We start from the raw sequence: 18494 nt of genomic DNA, 5'->3' as shown, positions 1-18494 counted from the left end.
GTAGGACACGCCTAAGAAGATTTTGACAGTCAAGTAAATAGCTGATTGGTCCAGACGGGATTTCACACCTCACTTGCAGACTATGATTGGATAGAACCTGTTTCCCCGCCTATCAAGCGGACTTCTCAATTCACAACTAAGCATTCAATGCAGAGCCCGCCCACCCCTGTGCTGATTGGTAGAAGATGACCCGAGGAGAATGCCCCGGTGAGAGGGTGACGTCGCAGAGGCGTGTGCTTTGCGTCACGGATTCACTCCCGCCCTCAACTCCCGTGGGACCGGCTGGTGAGGTGAGGAGGATGCAGCGTCCAGCCCGGCCGTCCTAGCGCCTCAGACACCTTGTCTCTGCTGTCCCTGGTGCCGGCCTCCCCATGACACCGCTGTGACCGGTCCTGCAGCACAGGGGCCTCCGCTGGAAAGGAGGGGAGTGGGGCCGGAGTAGCCCGGGTTCTTGGATCAGCTACCATGGGGAATACGGTCACCTGTTGTGTGTCACCGGACGCCAGCCCAAAGCCTGGCCGTGCTCGTGGAGCGGTAGAGCGGGCCGACCCGTACCAGGTGGAAGTGGAGCTCGGGGAGGCTGAGCCCGGGCCTCATCTGCAGCACATCAGCGACCGCGAGTTCCCGGATGGTGAGACCCTTTCCCTGACACTACCCCATACCCTCCCCCAATACCCCCCTATAACCCTGCATTCTCCCTATATCCCTGACACTACCTCATACCCCACCCCCATAACCCTGCCACTACCTCATAACTACCCCATAGGCATGCACCCCCCATAACCCTACCACTACCCCATAGCCCTGCACCCCTCTCCCATAACCCTGCACCCCACACTTCCTCCCCTGATTCCTGTGTGTCTGTGGGGGGTGCACCGTCTTCCCATATAGCAGTGATGGGTGTGAGCAGGACACAGAGACCCCAATGAATTTCCTGTCACATGCTGATCACGGTGTCCCCCGATCAGCATGGAGAGCTGGTGACCCCGCACACAGGAATTCCATCCATTGCCTCTGATCACTAAAACAAATATTTGTGTTGGGAAACATAAAGCAGATCAGTGAAAGTCCCATGTGTTATCCATAGCTTACATTTATTGTTACCTTGTCTATTCATATTTTGGTTATGTGTAGCGCACCAATAGATTCTGCATTTCTTACTTTGATGTGTTAATTGATGATGACAAATATTTTGTGATTGCTTCTACTAAGATCGGTCACATTGCAATGTGTATGGCCAGGATAAATAGATTGTGTTTGTATGGCGGTCCCATCCTTCCTATTGTAATGTTCAGCCTGTGTGTGATGGGGTATTTCCTGCCCACACATCTGTACCCGGCTCCGCCTGTCATCTGGGGCCAAAGACACTTTGATGGCTGTCTGTGTACTATTTGTTCTGTGTGATGCCCCATGCTGTGTGTGGGGATATATTATAGGGCTTATATTTCTGCACATAGCTGCCAGAGGCACATTGGCATTGCTGTTTGATGGCCAGAAACCATTGAGGTGTGTTCTGACCTATTGCCATCCTTTGCTCATATATATTGTACTGTGATGGGGGCAGTTGTATGATGGGGGGTAAATGTCCCTGGCATTGTGGTCATGTGACCCGAGACTTCCCCATTCCTCACTTATATATTTACACTAGGGAATCAGTCACTGCTATCCTTAGCATGCCCGGAGCTGCGTGGACATTCCCAACTATTATGCTCTGTAGACAAGTTTATAAATAATAAATGCCAACTGATATGTCTTAGGAGGCTTTTATCATTTTATTTCCTGCACAATCACCAAATTCTCATAGCGTGTAGTTTGAGAAGTTGGCATGTTTTATCGCAGTCTGTCTGGGTAGATTCACCCCCTCCTGCTAAACATTTTTACCAAGAATAAAAGTCAGGAAAATACAACATTTGACAGACAGATGCAAACAGTGACACAAGAAGAGGGGAGGACCCTGCCCCTTACAATCTAGGAGATAATGTCTGAATGGGACTGGAAGGGACCCACAACATAAAAAATGTATTTAGAAAAAAAAATGTTTACAAAACAAAGTGCTTTAGTGAACTAGATGTCATTCATTTAGCGTTAGAGTTACTTGTACATTTAGCATTTAATTTATATGTTCTGCCAAATACCTTCTCACTGAATGAAAGTGATGAGTGCATTAAACTCTACCTAAAGCCAAGAAATTCTCTCTGATGTTATTTGTGTGATATTTGTCACTGTAACTTAGAAAAGAAATCTCTCCGTTGGGTACTTGGGGTACGTACACACGTGCAATAATTGTCGTTGGAAATGAATGATTGATGACGATCAGCTGATAATCTTGAACAAAAAAAGTGTACAACGACTGGCCAATGAACGAGGAAAGTCGCTGGAAACGAACAATCGTCCTGGCGGATCTGAGGGCGCCTATCGTTCCCTATCTATTGTGTGTACGGTCGTTCAGTGATCGTTGATGCTTCTGCAGTACACTTTCTCCTGTACATGTCACTTCCTGCATTGTTCAAATAATCGTACCTAGTGTGTGTACAATATTGGTGGATTATATTTAAATGATCGTATCATTACAGCATGTACAGAATTGTGCACAATATGATCGTTCAAAATAATTGTTGATCGGTCGTCAATCGTTCATTTTGCAACAACATGTATTGCACGCGTGTACGTAGCCTCGGTTAGTTTTGAATGTTTACCTACTGTCTCTTAATAATAAAAGGACACATGTACCCAAATGTTGTACTTTGTTTATAAGCGGTTTAAAAAAATATTACGTTTGGGAACAGATTGAACAGACTTGCATTGGTCAATTGGACAATTGTGTACTATTCTTCTATCTTCATTTTATTATTGTATTGTATGTAGGATAAAATGATTTATTTAGTTTGTTCTTAGACCTTTGGTCTTATTCAGATGGTTTATGTGTTTTATGATTGACCCCAGTTTAAACAATATGGTACCCATTAAACTGGAAGAAATTCTGGATATCTTAACTATACAATAATTAAATCGCCCGAAATGACATAACTACAGGCACCAACTTCATAATTCCTTTTTTCCCCCTCTGTTGATGGCGGAAGTAATTCTTGGTGACATAAATTTAGCATAGAGCTAAAACATTTCTGAGGGAGTTTGGTTTTGATTTGGTTCATATTAAGATGATAGCATCAGGCAATTACAGATTTGTTGGCCACACATACATGATGCAATTCGCCCATTCCACCGAATCCCCCCAAGGTGCTGTTGGTTTGAGATTGTGTGAATGTAGAGGTCACTTGGGTACAGGCAACCACTGTAATGCTCAACAAACCAGTTTGAGGGGATCTGAGCTTTGGGATTCATCCTAGAAGCAGCCATCCGAATATGTGTACACTGTGGTCATGAAAAGATGGTCAGCAAAAATATTAGGCAGGCTGTGGCACCATCTTCGCCTCTTTTTCCTACCTCACTCGACCCAGGCACAAGATCAGGTGACGTAGGTTAGAAAAAAAACGGGCATGTGCAGAAGGAGCACCCAAGAGCCTCTCAGGATGCCTGAGGTACGTATCCCGGGAGGCTTTGCGCTGCCGTTCATTCTCAATCCCCAATTAGGAGGGTTTTGCACTTAAAAAAAAAACCTAAACAAACAGAATTTGTTCTTTAAATAAAAAGGTTGTCTACTCTTTTATGTAAAGTGAAATTTCTGAGTTTATGTACGCTTTAAAGGGACCTAAAGTTTTTCCAGTAAAGCTTGTCACAAATTTTCTCCTCTGCTGCAATGCTAGTTTGAAAATAACTTGGCTGCTGAAGACTTTAGAGATTGTGGATTTCCTGGTTCCCTTCATTGCTCTGAGGTTTCACCTGATGATAGCAATAATGGAGGAGTTATTCTATATCCATTCCACAGAAGCATTGGATTTTTTTTCCCCTGACCGTCCCCCAAGTAGAAATAATTGAATATATTAAATTTATTTTAGGGAAAGTTGTACTAACACTCTGAGCTGAGAATGTTATACCAGGTTTCATCCTGTGATAAATCAGTTTAATACTACCTAATCTACACCCTCCCTTCAAATTGTGTTGTCACAGGTTTAAAGTTTATCAAGTTTTATTACTCCACAAAAGTAGCCCTAATTGAAATAACTGACTATATCGCTAGTAAATCAAATCATAGAAACTCAGTAGCTACCAATATTGTTGTGACAATAAATGCATTTCATTTTCAAGAAGGTGTTTTTAGTTGCGTACACATTGTGTGTATATATATATACCGTATATATATGATACCATGATTATGGACTTTGTAGAGTGCTGCATCATATTTTGGCACTAAATAAATACCGGATAATATATTTAATCTTTTTTTTTTTTTTTTCTGATTTCAGAATAAGTCACATGGTAACAAAGGCTGCAGGCACCTTGCCTGTAGTTCTCTCCATATACTACCTATATTTTGTATTGATACCAACCAAAATGCATCATTAGCCATTATCTGATGGTGAATGCTTACTAAGTGATAGTGGTGATCATGTTGAAAGCCTGTAGACCGGGTATGTTAGTGGAACAACTTTCCTGCGCACATTGAATAAACATTTAAAGCAGACTAGCAAACATTTGCCTTTTCTTGAATGAGCAAGGTTGAACATATTTCAAGCAATGTTTAAAAAAAAGTTTTGTATTGCTAAGGAGTGCAAGCAAAGAGCTCAATTTCGTAGTAAAGTAGAAAAAGGTTTGTGAGTAGATGGGTGATGCCAGAAGGTATGATTGCTCTCAATAGGCCTGATGTATTACAGCCTTGGAGAGGTTGGAGAGGTTACACTTTCATTAGTGGAGCTGGGTGATCCAGCAAACCTGGAATAGATTTCTTCAAATTTTTTTGCTAGCAAATTTTTGGAATGCTAGACCAGATCTATTCCAGGTTTGCTATATCACCCAGCTTCACTGATGAAAGTGTATCCTCTTCAGTCTTGGAGAGCTTCAATAAATCCCATCCCCTATGTGCAGGAGAGATGTTCTGGGGCACAAGTGTGTGTTGAGGACATGGAAACTGATGATAAAAAATGTCTACCAGGTAGAAATACAAATTGTTAGGATTTTCAGCAATTGAGACCTTCATTTCACTTTCATTGATATTTATTTTGTTTCCCCTTCCAGGAAAAATATTAAAGTGGTTCTGTACAACATTTCTTGTGACATCGGCCTGAGTTACAGCTCTGTCCAGATACTAATAGGACAGGAGAGGTTCAACTTATGTTGTGAGTAGCAGATCGGGCAGATTTGGGCTTTGCTGTAAAAATTACCAGGCATTATTAACCCTTTAATAGAAAAGTACCGTATTTTTTGCCATATAAGACGCACTTTTTCTTCCCCAAAACTGGGGGGGAAAAGTTAGTGCGTCCTATACGACAAATGTGTTAAAAAAAATAATTCAAATATTATACTCACCCGATACCCGATCCTGCGTGTGTCTGGCTGCAGCGTGTCTCTCTTCTCTCCTCTGCCAGCATCGTGTTTTCTCCTGTCTGTAAAGCAAAGCGAAAGAAGCCGGCACAGCGCCACCTGCTGTTCCCTGTCCTAACTGCCGTACAATAGAAAAAAGCACAGAGTGATCAGAAGGGGAGTTTGAATGACAGAGTGATCAGAAAGGGAATTTGAATGGCACATGAGTGATCAGAAGGGGAATACCGGTATGAATGGCACATGAGTGATCAGAAGGGGAATAATCTTTCAGAATCTTTTTTTCTAGATTTTCCTCCTTTAAAATTGGGTGCGTCTTATATTCCGGAGCGTCTTATACGGCGAAAAATACGGTATATATCATATGAAGGGAGGATTGCCACAATATTCTGCTGATCTTATATGTAGATCAGGCATACTTTGTAATGATAAGGAAGGTGGCCATTGAGCTAATTGGCCTCACACTTTTGGTGGGGACTTCTTAAATACAAAAATCTGCACCAACTGATACACATTGGCCACATATTTTGACCACCCTCATAATAATCTTCCTTAAGCCAGTGTGATGCTATCCATATCACTATCAGACTCCATCATTAGGTTTTTTCTCTTTAGTGCACAATATGTTACGATAGTAGACATAAAGCTGACATAAATGTCCAATTTGTAGTAATATTAATACTTAAGATTTTACACTCTATAGAACAGACTTAATACAATTGTGTAATTTTAAATAGAGATGTAAAACCTGCACAGATGCTTTGCATAATTTATTCAGTGTATTTTTACAGAAAGCAACCATTTTGACAAATGGCTGGAAGTGTAGAATGTTAGTTTAAAGCTCCCTGATAACATGGAATGTATGACCGCTTCACAAAGTGAGAGAACAGATTGTCTACCTTGCTCTGCTCAAACCATCTGCTTGGCAGTACTGTTGTATTGAGTTATGCCACGTAAAATGTGTTGGTTTGTTCAACTCCTAGCAACTTATAAATAGTCCTTGACCTTATTCACAAAGTTGCTCATTCTCCTATAACTGCATTTTTATTAACCAATTGCTATGGTAATTGTTTCAGTATACCCCCTACATCTTAAGTTTGAATTTCATGTATTTTGTTTTTTTTTTTCTTCTCTGTAATATACATTTGAATTTACTGTAATACGTGAAGTAAAACTAACTAGAAAACTCCTAAAAAATATGCTTCAGTCATATAATTCTGGGGACAAAGTGTGGCTTTTCTGTCCCGCTTTTATTCAGTTCTCTTTGCTAGTTCTAAAGGGTGCTGGCAGGCGTGATAATTACTTTGTGTGACTCGTGATCATGCTTAATGTTTTTTTGTTCCCTTTTTGCTCATATGATAGGCACTGGATTTTTAAAGGTACAGTGCACATTATCTTTTGATAAGAATGTAAGCTTTTAACATAGTAAACATAGAATTGACCTCACAATCATTGCAACCTTTAGGTTGCGTACACATGTGCAAAAATGGTTGTTGGAAACAAACGATCCACAAAAGATATTTCGATAGTTGTTAACAATGACGCCGACGAATGAGGAATCTCGCTGGAAACGAACGACCATCCTGGCAGCTCTTAATGGGCGACGATTGTTCGTAAACTATTGTGTGTAAGATCGTTAAGTGATACACTTTCTCCTGTACATGTCACTTCCTGCATCGTAATGATTGTATCCTGTGTGTGCGTTATTGGTGGATTATATTTGAACAATCGTATTGTTACAGCATGTACAGAATTGTGCACAATACGATCGTTCAAAATAACCGGGAATAATTGCTGATCATTCGTTTTCAAACGATAATTATTGCAAGTGTGTACCTAGCCTTATTCTTCTTTAGCTGCAGAACTATAAAAAGTAGTATGTAAATTCAGTCACATACTTCAGTGAAATGTAGCTGCATCAAGGTATAGTATTTTGTTTTTCTTCATGGTACATCTGGCATATGGTAAATGATCAATGTCAATTGGATGCCCTCTCAAAAGTGATTTAATGTCTACTCACCGTGTAATTGTGTATTACATTCTTGGCTCTGGGGAATTAAAATACCAACTAATGCTGAACTCCTTATCTTCAGCCTTCCCTTTGCAAACAAACTAGATTGCCCACCATACACTGACTGGAAACCTAGCAGTCTGGTGCACCAATCAGTCATTGCACGAGCTAGGCCACATTGTAGAGATGATCAGCACTTCCATGCAATTAATTTAACACAACATAGCCACTCTGCAATCTTTATTTTGATTTCAATACACATACAGCTTCTCATAGTGTACATTAGAAGGTGTAGCTAGCTGGAGCCCAGCCCCATCCCTTTCATTCGTTTGAATTTATTTTTTTCAGTCTTTTAGTTCCATAATAAAATGTATTCATTACCTTGGCTTCCATCTTTTAGAAAGCAATGTACAGCACACTGCTGACCCTGATCTGCCTACATTGTAGAGACTTAAGCTACGTACACACTTCCAATTATTATCGTTTGTAAACGAACGACGAACGATCCTGCACGATATCTGCGAACGATCGTATAGCACCGATCCTGTACATACAGATAACGACACGATCGTTCAAAGATAGTTTGTATTACTCATGGATTAGGAAAGCGTTAACCTTTCTGTTCAATCTGTCAGACTGTGCATTTATTAAGACCTTCTGGAGTCCTAGTTTAGAGATGAATATGCATCTTCCAGATGAATTCTGTGTGCTTACTGACAGGGGACAGGGTAATTCTGGACATTATTTAGGTAGACCAGGACCAGCGCAGGATTGTATAGGTGAATCTGTGAAGGACATCAATAAGGAGAGGAGTATTGCAGCAGAAGCTGATGTTCTACAAAACTATGCATCCCCCTTCACAGTTGCTACTATCCTTTAACGTTTTGTTTCCCAAACTTGTCATCAAGTCCCATGGACGGTGCATGTTTTGAAGTTTATCATTCATATGCCCTCACAGGGTAATTGGTGTCACACCAATATGGATTAACTACCTGTGTGGTTTTCTACAAAACATTTACTGTTGGTGGGACAGGTTTTGGAAAAGCATCATAATTTACACATGTTTAGCAATGGTTATGTACCTGGTAGGCTGCATTGTATATCCTTTGTAATGACACCACAATAAACTACCGCAACCCTGTGTCATCTGCATTCTGGCTTATGAAAGAATGTACTCGTACTGTTGAGATTCATTCTCTTGTAGTTGAGGAGAGAATGACTGAATACGTTATAAGATATGCGTGCTATACTCAGTCTCATCCTCTCTGTATAGTGCACACTTGCAGTTACTATTCCTCAAAGCAATAGTTTGTTTTGGGTGACAATTTAGAAATGATGGCTATACAGATGGGCTGGTCGGCTGTATGCTCAAGTATCTGTTTTGTTCTATGGAGAAGAGGAGATTAGGCATATACAAAAAATTAACATGGGGGTTGTTAGTAATCAAACATTACGCATCACAAACTACCTCAACATCTCTGGGGACACCTGTACGCATGCTGGATTTTTGACTATCTCAAACCATTATTTTAGCCAGTGAAAATCTATATTATGTTCAGACTCTAGGGGTATTGTGAGAAGATAACCCAAAGATGGATTAGTAATATAAGCACAGACAGCCTTCCATGGCTTCCTTTTTTATCTAGGCTTAGCTTTAGGGCATCAGTTCCCTGTAATCCCTACTTGTGTGTAGTTAGGTGATCTACAATCCCTTCGTGCTTACCTGTCTTAATTTGGAGAGGTTTTACCATAGACACTTCTTTGTTATCACTAAAATGCTTAATGCAGTCAAGGGTCTTTTTCAGTTGTCAATCAAGGTTAAGCCAGCCTGTAACATCTGAACCTGGGGACAAAGCACAAATAAAACCGTCTGCACCTGCTGCACAATGCATATCTAAATGTAATACTGACAACATATGGCAGATGATTGTTGCTTGGGATAAATCACTTTTTTGGTATACACTTCATTCACATTGGGGCCATGGTGGGGTGGTATTTAGCATGCAGCCTAAAGCTACGTACACACTTCCAATTATTATCGTTGGAAAACGAACGACGAACGTTCATGCACGATATATACGAACGATCGTATAGCACCGATCCTGCACATAGAGTTAACGACACGATCGTTCGTAGATATTGTACACACAATAGATACGATCGTTTGAGCGATAGAGGAACTATGTGCACGACAGGAAAGTGAACGGACGTTCGTTCATCACGCATGCTCTGAACATGGACGATCAACGAACGACCGTACACACGAACGATGTTCAACGATCGTCGTCCAATCCGGTCTGTCGGTCCGGTCGTTCGTTTCCAGCGACTTTCCTCGTTCGTCGGCGTCGTTGGTTACTTTTTTACGAACGATGTTTTGCCCAATCGATCGTTCGTCGTTCGATTGGAACGATAAAAATTGGAAGTGTGTACGCACCTTTAGCAGTGTGTTGTTGAAAAGTAAACAAAATAGTTCCATTGTTTGTGAATCGGGACTCAGAGAGAAATCACCATAAAATGCTCAAACACTCATTGCACATTTACAGTTGGTGACAGTGAGCAGTATGGTTACTGATCACTGCTGCTATTCATTCACTATGGGGTTGCTGCTAATGTGAATTTACCCTGCTAGCTTGAATTAACTTTTTTCTTTTTGTATTATTTTGCTGTCAATTGTTTGGGTTTTGGCCTATACTTTTCATATGCTTCAGAAACATGTCCAGCATACTGTAGGTGAGAGCAGGAATAAAGCATGGGGATCACATTCTGACTAGAGCACAAGGTTATAATAGAGGTAATCTGATCAGACCCTTGTGACTTGTGCTGCTCTCTACATTGCTGCATTGCCAATTACCACATTGGTTTGTCCTTCAGATGCATCTTACTAGTATTCAGATGTCTAAGGAAATAGCCAAGCCTATTTAATGCTGCATTGAAGTAAACTTTTGTCCATCCTGAATTTGAAGGCACACGCCCTTTGTTACATTTTCCCAGGAACAGCGCTAAACAGGAAGGTAGTCCTAAGAAAGAAGAATGTGTAACAAACAGGGCTTACTTCCTCTATTCATTTTATTATATGGCTTGAGGGTGAGGTCAGAAAACTTTTCGTTAACCTTCACCTCCGTTCAAAAGAGTAGCAATTCTGGGTGTTCTGATTTATACAGTTCGATATGCCCTTAGAGTGTTTCATAAATTAGTAAATTGTTTTCTCTTCAATACTAGTACAGTACAAGCTGCAACAGTCACTGTTTAGGAAGAAAAATATCTTTTCCAGAGCTAGGTTGTAATTGACATGCTATAATTATTAGGCGTATGTGGCTTGTGTTTTCCTTGGATGTAGGTAAAACAAATAAATCTTTTTAGTTGCTAAAAAATTAAAATGCCCCTTGGATGCTGATACATTTTCAAATATTCGTATACTGATTTGTAACTTATAATATGCACAAATACTGATAATGACTGTGCATAGATATCAGAATGTATAAATACCAGTAACCATCTTTTATTAATTCAATGAAAAGTGTGGAGTGGAAATTACCTTCTGTAACTACAAGCTCACCAGCTGCTCTATTAGCCATTCTCCTGTCTTCAGAACTACTGCAATTCTTCCTGGCATAAATCTAAAGAAGTGAAACATTCCTCAGGATTTTCCTCCATTTTGACTTGATGGTGTCATTCAGTTGCAGCAGATTTGTTAGCCAACAAATCTGCTGCAACTGAATGACACCATCAAGTCAAAAGCAAGCACATCCATGATATCAGTCTCCCATTCCACCATGTTCCAAAGGTTCTCTACTGGTCTAAAGCAGAGCTAAAGTTCTGCAATAAATTGTCAGCAAGCAGGGTTTTTATTGCAGAAAGGGCAGGCAATGTCCTCTCTGCCTGTTTACAATCTTTTCTAAATATCCCTTGGGGCTACTGGAACTGAATGTTTTTGGTTAGCCTTTGCAAATTGTAGCCTCAGGTGCTTGTTTTTAGCTGACAGCGGTGGTACCTATTGTAGTCTTACTGCTATAGCCCATCTACTAACATGTGTGTTCAGATCTCCTTCTCTGTATACGTTGGTTATAGTTGTTTTTTCAGTAAATGATTCTTTTCTATCTTCATGTTGATTGTTGTTGATCTTTGAATAAAAACAAATTCCTCTAAATCTGTATATCCCCCTATTGTTGTTATGATCTCAATATACATGTCCTTAGCGGATAAAGGTTTTTTCACTAGCGACTTTCACTTGAAGGACGAGTGACATTGTGACGTAACTAGCTGATTTTCAAATACTTGAAAGTAATTTTTTGTCAAACATGTAACTGATAACCTTGAACATACCATGTGCCACAATCTCTCTTGCCACCATGACTTTTGAAAGGGCTGCTCCTAGGCCCACTTTTCAAATGCTCCCCTTTTATTTGTCCTGTTGAACATTGTTGCAAAGACAAAGGTTTGGAAAAAGACCAACATTTTTTTTCTAATAGGAAGCTGTATGTTTATGAATTGCCAAGAGGAGAGAGGCAGAGATAGGACCGCAGCCGCCGGTTTGATGAGTTTCCCTGTACAGCAGCCTAGCATTACAGCTGCTACTCTTTTCTGGCTGCTACAGATATCATTTTACCAAAGAAAGTCAAGACGAATGAAGGGGAAATTCCTTTAGGAGAAAAGGGACCTGAAACAAAATTAAATTCCATAGACTTTGTCACTGATATTTTGGAGTTTGTGAAAATACCATAAACATTGCTTTGTTAAAAAGTACAGGAAAATGCATTTTTTTCTTCTTTCCCTCTTCTTTCCTTCCTAATTAAAACTTAGGAAATGACTATATTTCAAAAAACAGGATTTAGTGGTAATTGTCTTAGAGAAGTGAAAAACAATGGAAAGGAAACCCGTACAATAAATTGCAATGCTTAGTGCAGTTATGTCTTACTCCAACTTTCTCACTCAGCGTACATTACTTTATTATCAGAAATTTAACTTGCCCAGGATTGGATTTATTTCACTTCTTAAAGACTTTAAAACATAATAATTCAGTAGGTTGCAACATTTTCAGCATTTGTCCACCTTTACAGATCTTCCCTGGTGAGTATGGAGGTGAGAGGAAGGTTAAAGGAGGCATGGCTAACTAGAACCTCAACTATCCACAATGTACATACATGCTATAGTACCCGCAAAATATGCTGTGCCTCAAGTAGCCTCAAAGACACACGTTACACTTTATTAAAATAACCATAAACTACTTAAAAATCATTTATTGAGTTTCATTCCTCTCCCTACTCCTGTCTGCTCCCCCCTGGCCACACATCATCCCCCCTTTCTGCTATAACACTCCTGTTCCACCCTTTGGTATCCTCATTCTGATGGAGGGAGTGGGGCAAGGTTTCGTCCAGCAAGTATGGCCAAGTGTTGAGAAATTTAGGCTTCTTAACTAGCTAACTAAATGATCACTCTTCAAAGGATAATTCACTTACCTTGGTGAATGGGCTGTAGCTGTTGACTTAAGCCATCAAGGGACCGTTTTTATCTTCTAAAGCAGGGGTCCCCAACCCGTGAGCAAGAAGATTTTGGTGGTCTGCGACACTGACCGGTGCACCCTCCAGCGGGGTCGGGAGAAGGACCCCACCTGGGGGGGTGCACCAGCCAGACTCGCGAACCATGTCCCCCGTACGGACTGTAGGCTCAGGGCAGTGGCCAGGTTTTGTCTTGTGTGGGCGAGTTCTGGCATCATGATGTCACTCTGGGGGAAGTTTATTCCCTTTTGAGTGACACGCGGCTCCCCTCCCGGTCCAGAGTCCAAAAGGTTGGGGACCACTGGTCTAAAGAACCTGCATTTACACATCTTGCATCAGGAGGTACTGAACCTGATTTGTACTGAGAAAGCATTACCTGCACTGCAAACTCATTGCTAGTATGAACATAACAGCCTGAATATGAATTCTGTATTTTTGGTGCCTTTTGTTGGCCATACTGCCCTAAGGTAATGACTGTGGTTGGCGTAGTTTATTCATCTTGGCACCAGGCACATACCAGGTTTCTAAGATTGGCTGTGATTGGGATACATTGTCAAGACTGTAAATAGCGGAAAAAAAGAATCTCTATTGCCTGGTATGTCTTGTCTGCAATCCCCCCCCATGTAAGGTTTCACTTGCAACCAGTTTAAGGTCCATGAGATGTGATTTACTATACACTGAACTGGCTGATGGCTTTTGTCTGTGCACTTTCGCTGTCTATTCAGCTGGCAAGAGGAAAAAAGGAAAGTACTGTATTCCTTTACAGTCAGTGTCATATGTCTCACTGTGCCTCAGAAGTAATTGGACATAAATGTACATTTGTTGGCAGATAAAAGCCCCCCCTTTGGTGGTATGTGTGTGTATTTAGCTGTTGGATGGGAGTTTAGCTTCTTGAGCCTTCTTGAAATTAGGATTCTCTGTATATAAAAGACTGTTTTGCGTTTCACTAGACCCAAAGAACCTAATTTTTCTAGTTTAATATTCTTATTGTACTCATCTTGTCTCTCAGCCCCCAGCCAAATTAGACCAGGACCAGCAGGGAACAGGAACATCTGTTTACAATGCTTTGGGTTTGACTTGGGTTAGAGGTTTTGTAATTCTAGCTTAATGTAAAATAATGTATAACTATATTTGAGGACAAATACTGATCCAACCCTGATCCAAATGTACGTATTGCTGAGCAGAAATGTTGGGGATGCTGAATGTCTCTGACTGACGTCTATATTTGTATTTTATTTTAGACTTTGCCCAGGAGTCTAACCCATCTGACCATCCAAGAGCAAGCACAATATTTCTCAGCAAGTCCCAGACCGATGGTAATTGTTTTATTTTTATTTTTACAAGCTTAAAGTACATTTGAGCAAAGGAACAAACATGTAATATATACCTATTTACCTGTATTTACATGTGGTGCCTATATTAGTTGTTGTTAGTTTTTAGAAGTGGTAATTTCAGATGAGCTAAATGTGAAAAATTGAAGCTGAGACAATTGGAGTCTGCACTTAATTTGATTGGCTTAATTTTTATTTTTTTGTGTGAGATGCATAAAAGTCGATTTTCCTTTTTTTCCATTTTTTGTACCAAGATATGACATATTGTACTATAAATGTAAAGAATTGGAGTTGTCATCCTAGGATATAATTTTGCCAGGAAACATGAACATTTTAATGAATATTTAGCTGTAAAAGCCACTCTGTATAGACATACAAAGGCCCTGAGACTGCTTTCGGGTTCCACCATCTTGATTTGATTTCAGGGCTGTCAGTGAAGTGACACCCTGTACGATCCAGCAAGATAAACTATTTTGTAGCAAGGGGAGAAGCTGCTCAAATACAGAGTAATTAGAAAGTGACAGAAAAGGAGAGGGTTATGGTGAAGTTGAGAGGATGTTGTGTTAGGGAATTGACTCTCCTGGTGTATCCACTTTTTCCTAGAAATTTAAAAGATGCATTGTATATGAAGGAAAAAAAATATGAAAGCAATACAAGGAAGCATTAAAAATACTGAATTCTGCTATGCTTTTACCTGCAAATTGTTTAGTTGCTGACGAGGGATTATTGAAGGATTGATAATCTCTGTAGGTGCAGTGGCCCAACAAGTCGCCTTGTCCTCTTCCTGAGGAGTGTGCAATTCTTCTACATATTCTGTTTGGATTTGCAGCCAGTGCTGAAAACAAGTGGTGAATTGCAAAATAAATATTAAAGCTTTTCAAGTAAAGCTTTTTGGGACAACTGGGCTTTAACAGACCAAAAGGCTGCAAATAAAGCTACGTACACACTTCCAATTATTATCGTTGGAAAACGAACGACGAACGATCCTGCACGATATCTACGAACGATCGTATAGCACCGATCCCCGTAGCAGAACAAATCTAGTAGGTGCTGCTGCTTTTTCCACATTTTTAAAAATGTTAGTATGCAAAGCAGGTATTGGTGCTACATTCCTATCCCCCCGGTCTGATCGAGTGCCCTAGGTATGGGCCTTCATCATCCTTATTTACAGGATTTCTGGTCCTTTTGATGTGTATATCAGAGTGCCTTTGACCCAAAGGAAAGAAGAGGGCATCAGACTGCTCACATAATGGGAGGAAATGTAACCGAGTGAGGTATAAAGTAGGACTACCCCTAGACAAAAGCGTTCCCCGTATGCTTTTGTAATACAAGCCTCCAGCACAAAAGGTTTCTTAGCTGGGTATATATATGCTGGATGTTTTTGAGATTTGCTAATCTTGTATTTGCCTATTTTACAGTGAGAGAAAAGAGGAAGAGCAACCATATAAATCATGTAAGTAATGGTAACCTTTGATTTATTGTGACATTAGTGATGCTTTTCAACCTTATTTACTACTCTTGTTCAGTTTTTCCCAGCAGTATACTGTGAGCTTATATAAAAGCTCCAATTTTAATATAACACAGCATGGCAATACAAAGGGCTCTATTTATAGAGGAGATAGTTCCCTTTATTTGTTTCACCAGAAATGGAGTAAAGTGAGTGTAGCTCTTCCAAGGTGAGGGAAATATTCCATATGATGGGAACATGTGTCTCCATAAAAATTCTGCTGCTTCTCCTCTTTTTCAGACCTGGACTTTGTGACCAACAGTAAATAGCATTAATCTCCGGACAAAAAAAAACAATAAAACCCTTCCCCACTTTATATAAAACTAGAAAACACTTCTAATCTCATAGTTATCTTCCTCCATGATCATCTGTAACCATGAATGGCACACGGTCTATATAATGTAATAGATGGGTTCAGTTATAATGGCCCTAAAATGTACACCTCAGGGTACAACTAATCCATACATTCACAAGCCTTGATTTCATCGGGTAGTTGCAGAAAAGTTCATATGTACTCCTGTACATCTACGACCACTGCTGCTTACTTTATCACAAAGATAAAGTTTGCCATCTCATTCCCTGCAAGAGAATAAAAAATAAACTTGTTCTATTTTTCTTTTCACTTATATATTAGTGTCTAGCCAATGATCAGTCTGTGAAGAATAATAACTAAAAAAAACCAAAATTTTGTCCAGAAGCTTTAATTGTTTGAATTTTGTTTATATATTCACATACTATATTCTCCAAATTAATGAACTGTAAAGGTATTCACACCATCCTCTGAGGTGGGGTATAATCACTTTGTGAATTTTGTTCCACATCTCTGCTTTGCATGTTGTAGCTTTGCCACCAGGTATGGGTGCATTGTCCACAGGGCTTCCCCAATTCCTGCAAACGGACTCCAAAACCTTTTGAGCCTAATACATTTTGAATGAACAAGCTGTAGATTCAGTAAAGTTTTTTTTTTTTTTTTAATTTTACAAAAAAAAAATAGACAAATGGAACTAATAACAACGCTCAGGTATTAAGCCGTATAATATATAGTATATAGTATATAAAGAAATAGTATATAAAGAATAGTATATAAAGAAATACAAAAACAAAATTATATAATAAGTAATAATTGTCACAGAATCGTATTGCCCAAGCAATAGCATTGTCACAAAACTTTGGACCCATGAATCCCATTAGATATGGTCTTCAAATACCAAAATCCCTGAGGCCGTTGGATGACCAGAAAACACAAGACCGACAACATAAAGGCGGGGAAAGGAAAAAAGGATGAGGAGTCAGCTCGCACAATTGGCTAGGTTGTACCTCTTGGAATTGTACACTAATCATACACCTAGAGTCATATAGACAGCAATGATTGATTCCAGCCCATGGGCATATAATACTCAATCCATGTGGACCAAATGCTCTGCAATTTAGACACAGGATCTGCAAGTATAGCCCTCATCTTCTTGTTCACTAAGAACCAGGACTTTTTTTTTTTTCGCCAATGCGGGAGTAGCGGACCACCAAGCCTTAGCGCACACCATTTTGGTCGAAGTGAATAGATAAGTCAACAATTTAAACTGGTTGTTGGTACAAATTGAGGGTTTCCAGTTCAGAAGGGCCCCGCAGGGTGTTTAGGGGAAGGGGCATCCCACTATAGTATAGGCTATTTGATACATACGTGTCCAAAATACTTTTTCTGATCAACACATGTGCACTATTAGTGTTGTGGCTGTGATCCAATGCCTTGTTAGCATTCTCTTTATTTTTTGGGGGGCAATTTTTTGTGTCTTTACACCAACAAAGCCAGAGCTATTGATCAGAAAAAAAATCTTCAAGGGCAGAACTAAAGCCTTTTTTATCACAATCACTTCATTTCAGGGGCTCAAAAGTAATTGGACAAATTAAAAAGCTGAAAATAAAATGTTCATTTCTAATACTTGGTTGAAAACCCTTTGGTAAAGATGAAATAGGAAAAGTATATTATAACGAGATAAAGCAAAATGGAAATGATAGGAAAATATGCAGTGTTACCAGTAGAAGATGAAGTGGAAAAGAAAGGTGAATTCCTATTGTATTCTTAAGATTAAGGGAGTAATGATTGAAACAATAGGGAATGAATAATGGTTAAAAAATGAAGTATGGAAGGCTATTTCCTCTCACCCTATATATCACTGAGAGATATTATATAAATTACACAAATTTAAATATCTTATGGTTTAAGGACTCACAGGTCACAGGGGTTTTTTTTTTTTTTGGATGGATTCATCAAACAGAAGTAGAGTTTGTATAATCATGTCATAATGGAGGGAAAGGTATTAACACTTTTTCTCCTCTTACTAATAAATTAACTACACCTTTGTTTTGAGCATGATAATAGGTAAAGGGTTATAGCAGGTAATTTTGTCACTGAAGAACATGAGGGGGGTGGGAAGGGGGAAGCAGTCTATAATACAAAAATTACCCAACTAGGAGTATACTGTGTTTCGAGATAATAATCCTAAAAAGAGATAGAGACTAGAACTGAGAAATACTAAAGGTTGGGATAGACATTTATAATTAAATTTGAAGATTGTGTTGTATAGAGAATATATTGATTAATTATGATTTGTTGGAAAACAAATATTGTATGACACATCTTATGTTGGCTTGTTTATTTGTATGATTAAAATGAAAACTAGTAAAGAAATTGAAACCCTTTGCTGGCAATGACAGCC

The 18494-nt window shown here is 39.6% G+C and overlaps 1 protein-coding gene across 1 annotated transcript in view; it reads left to right on the top strand.

Annotated features, from left to right (window-relative positions):
* Positions 1-224: 224 nt before the first annotated feature.
* The window catches only part of CCNYL1 (cyclin Y like 1), a gene marked incomplete in the record, with an annotated part of 31642 nt that continues 13372 nt past the window's right edge, over positions 225-18494 (top strand). Inside the window, 3 exon segments of the mRNA XM_072418688.1 lie at positions 225-631; positions 14184-14258; positions 15692-15726. Of these exon segments, the coding sequence (XP_072274789.1) occupies positions 466-631; positions 14184-14258; positions 15692-15726 (276 nt within the window).

This window comes from Pyxicephalus adspersus, chromosome 7, assembly GCF_032062135.1.
Source record: "Pyxicephalus adspersus chromosome 7, UCB_Pads_2.0, whole genome shotgun sequence".
In the NCBI taxonomy this organism is placed as follows: domain Eukaryota; kingdom Metazoa; phylum Chordata; class Amphibia; order Anura; family Pyxicephalidae; genus Pyxicephalus; species Pyxicephalus adspersus.
Note: the sequence above shows the minus strand (reverse complement) of the source record. Positions and strands in the feature narration are given on the sequence as shown.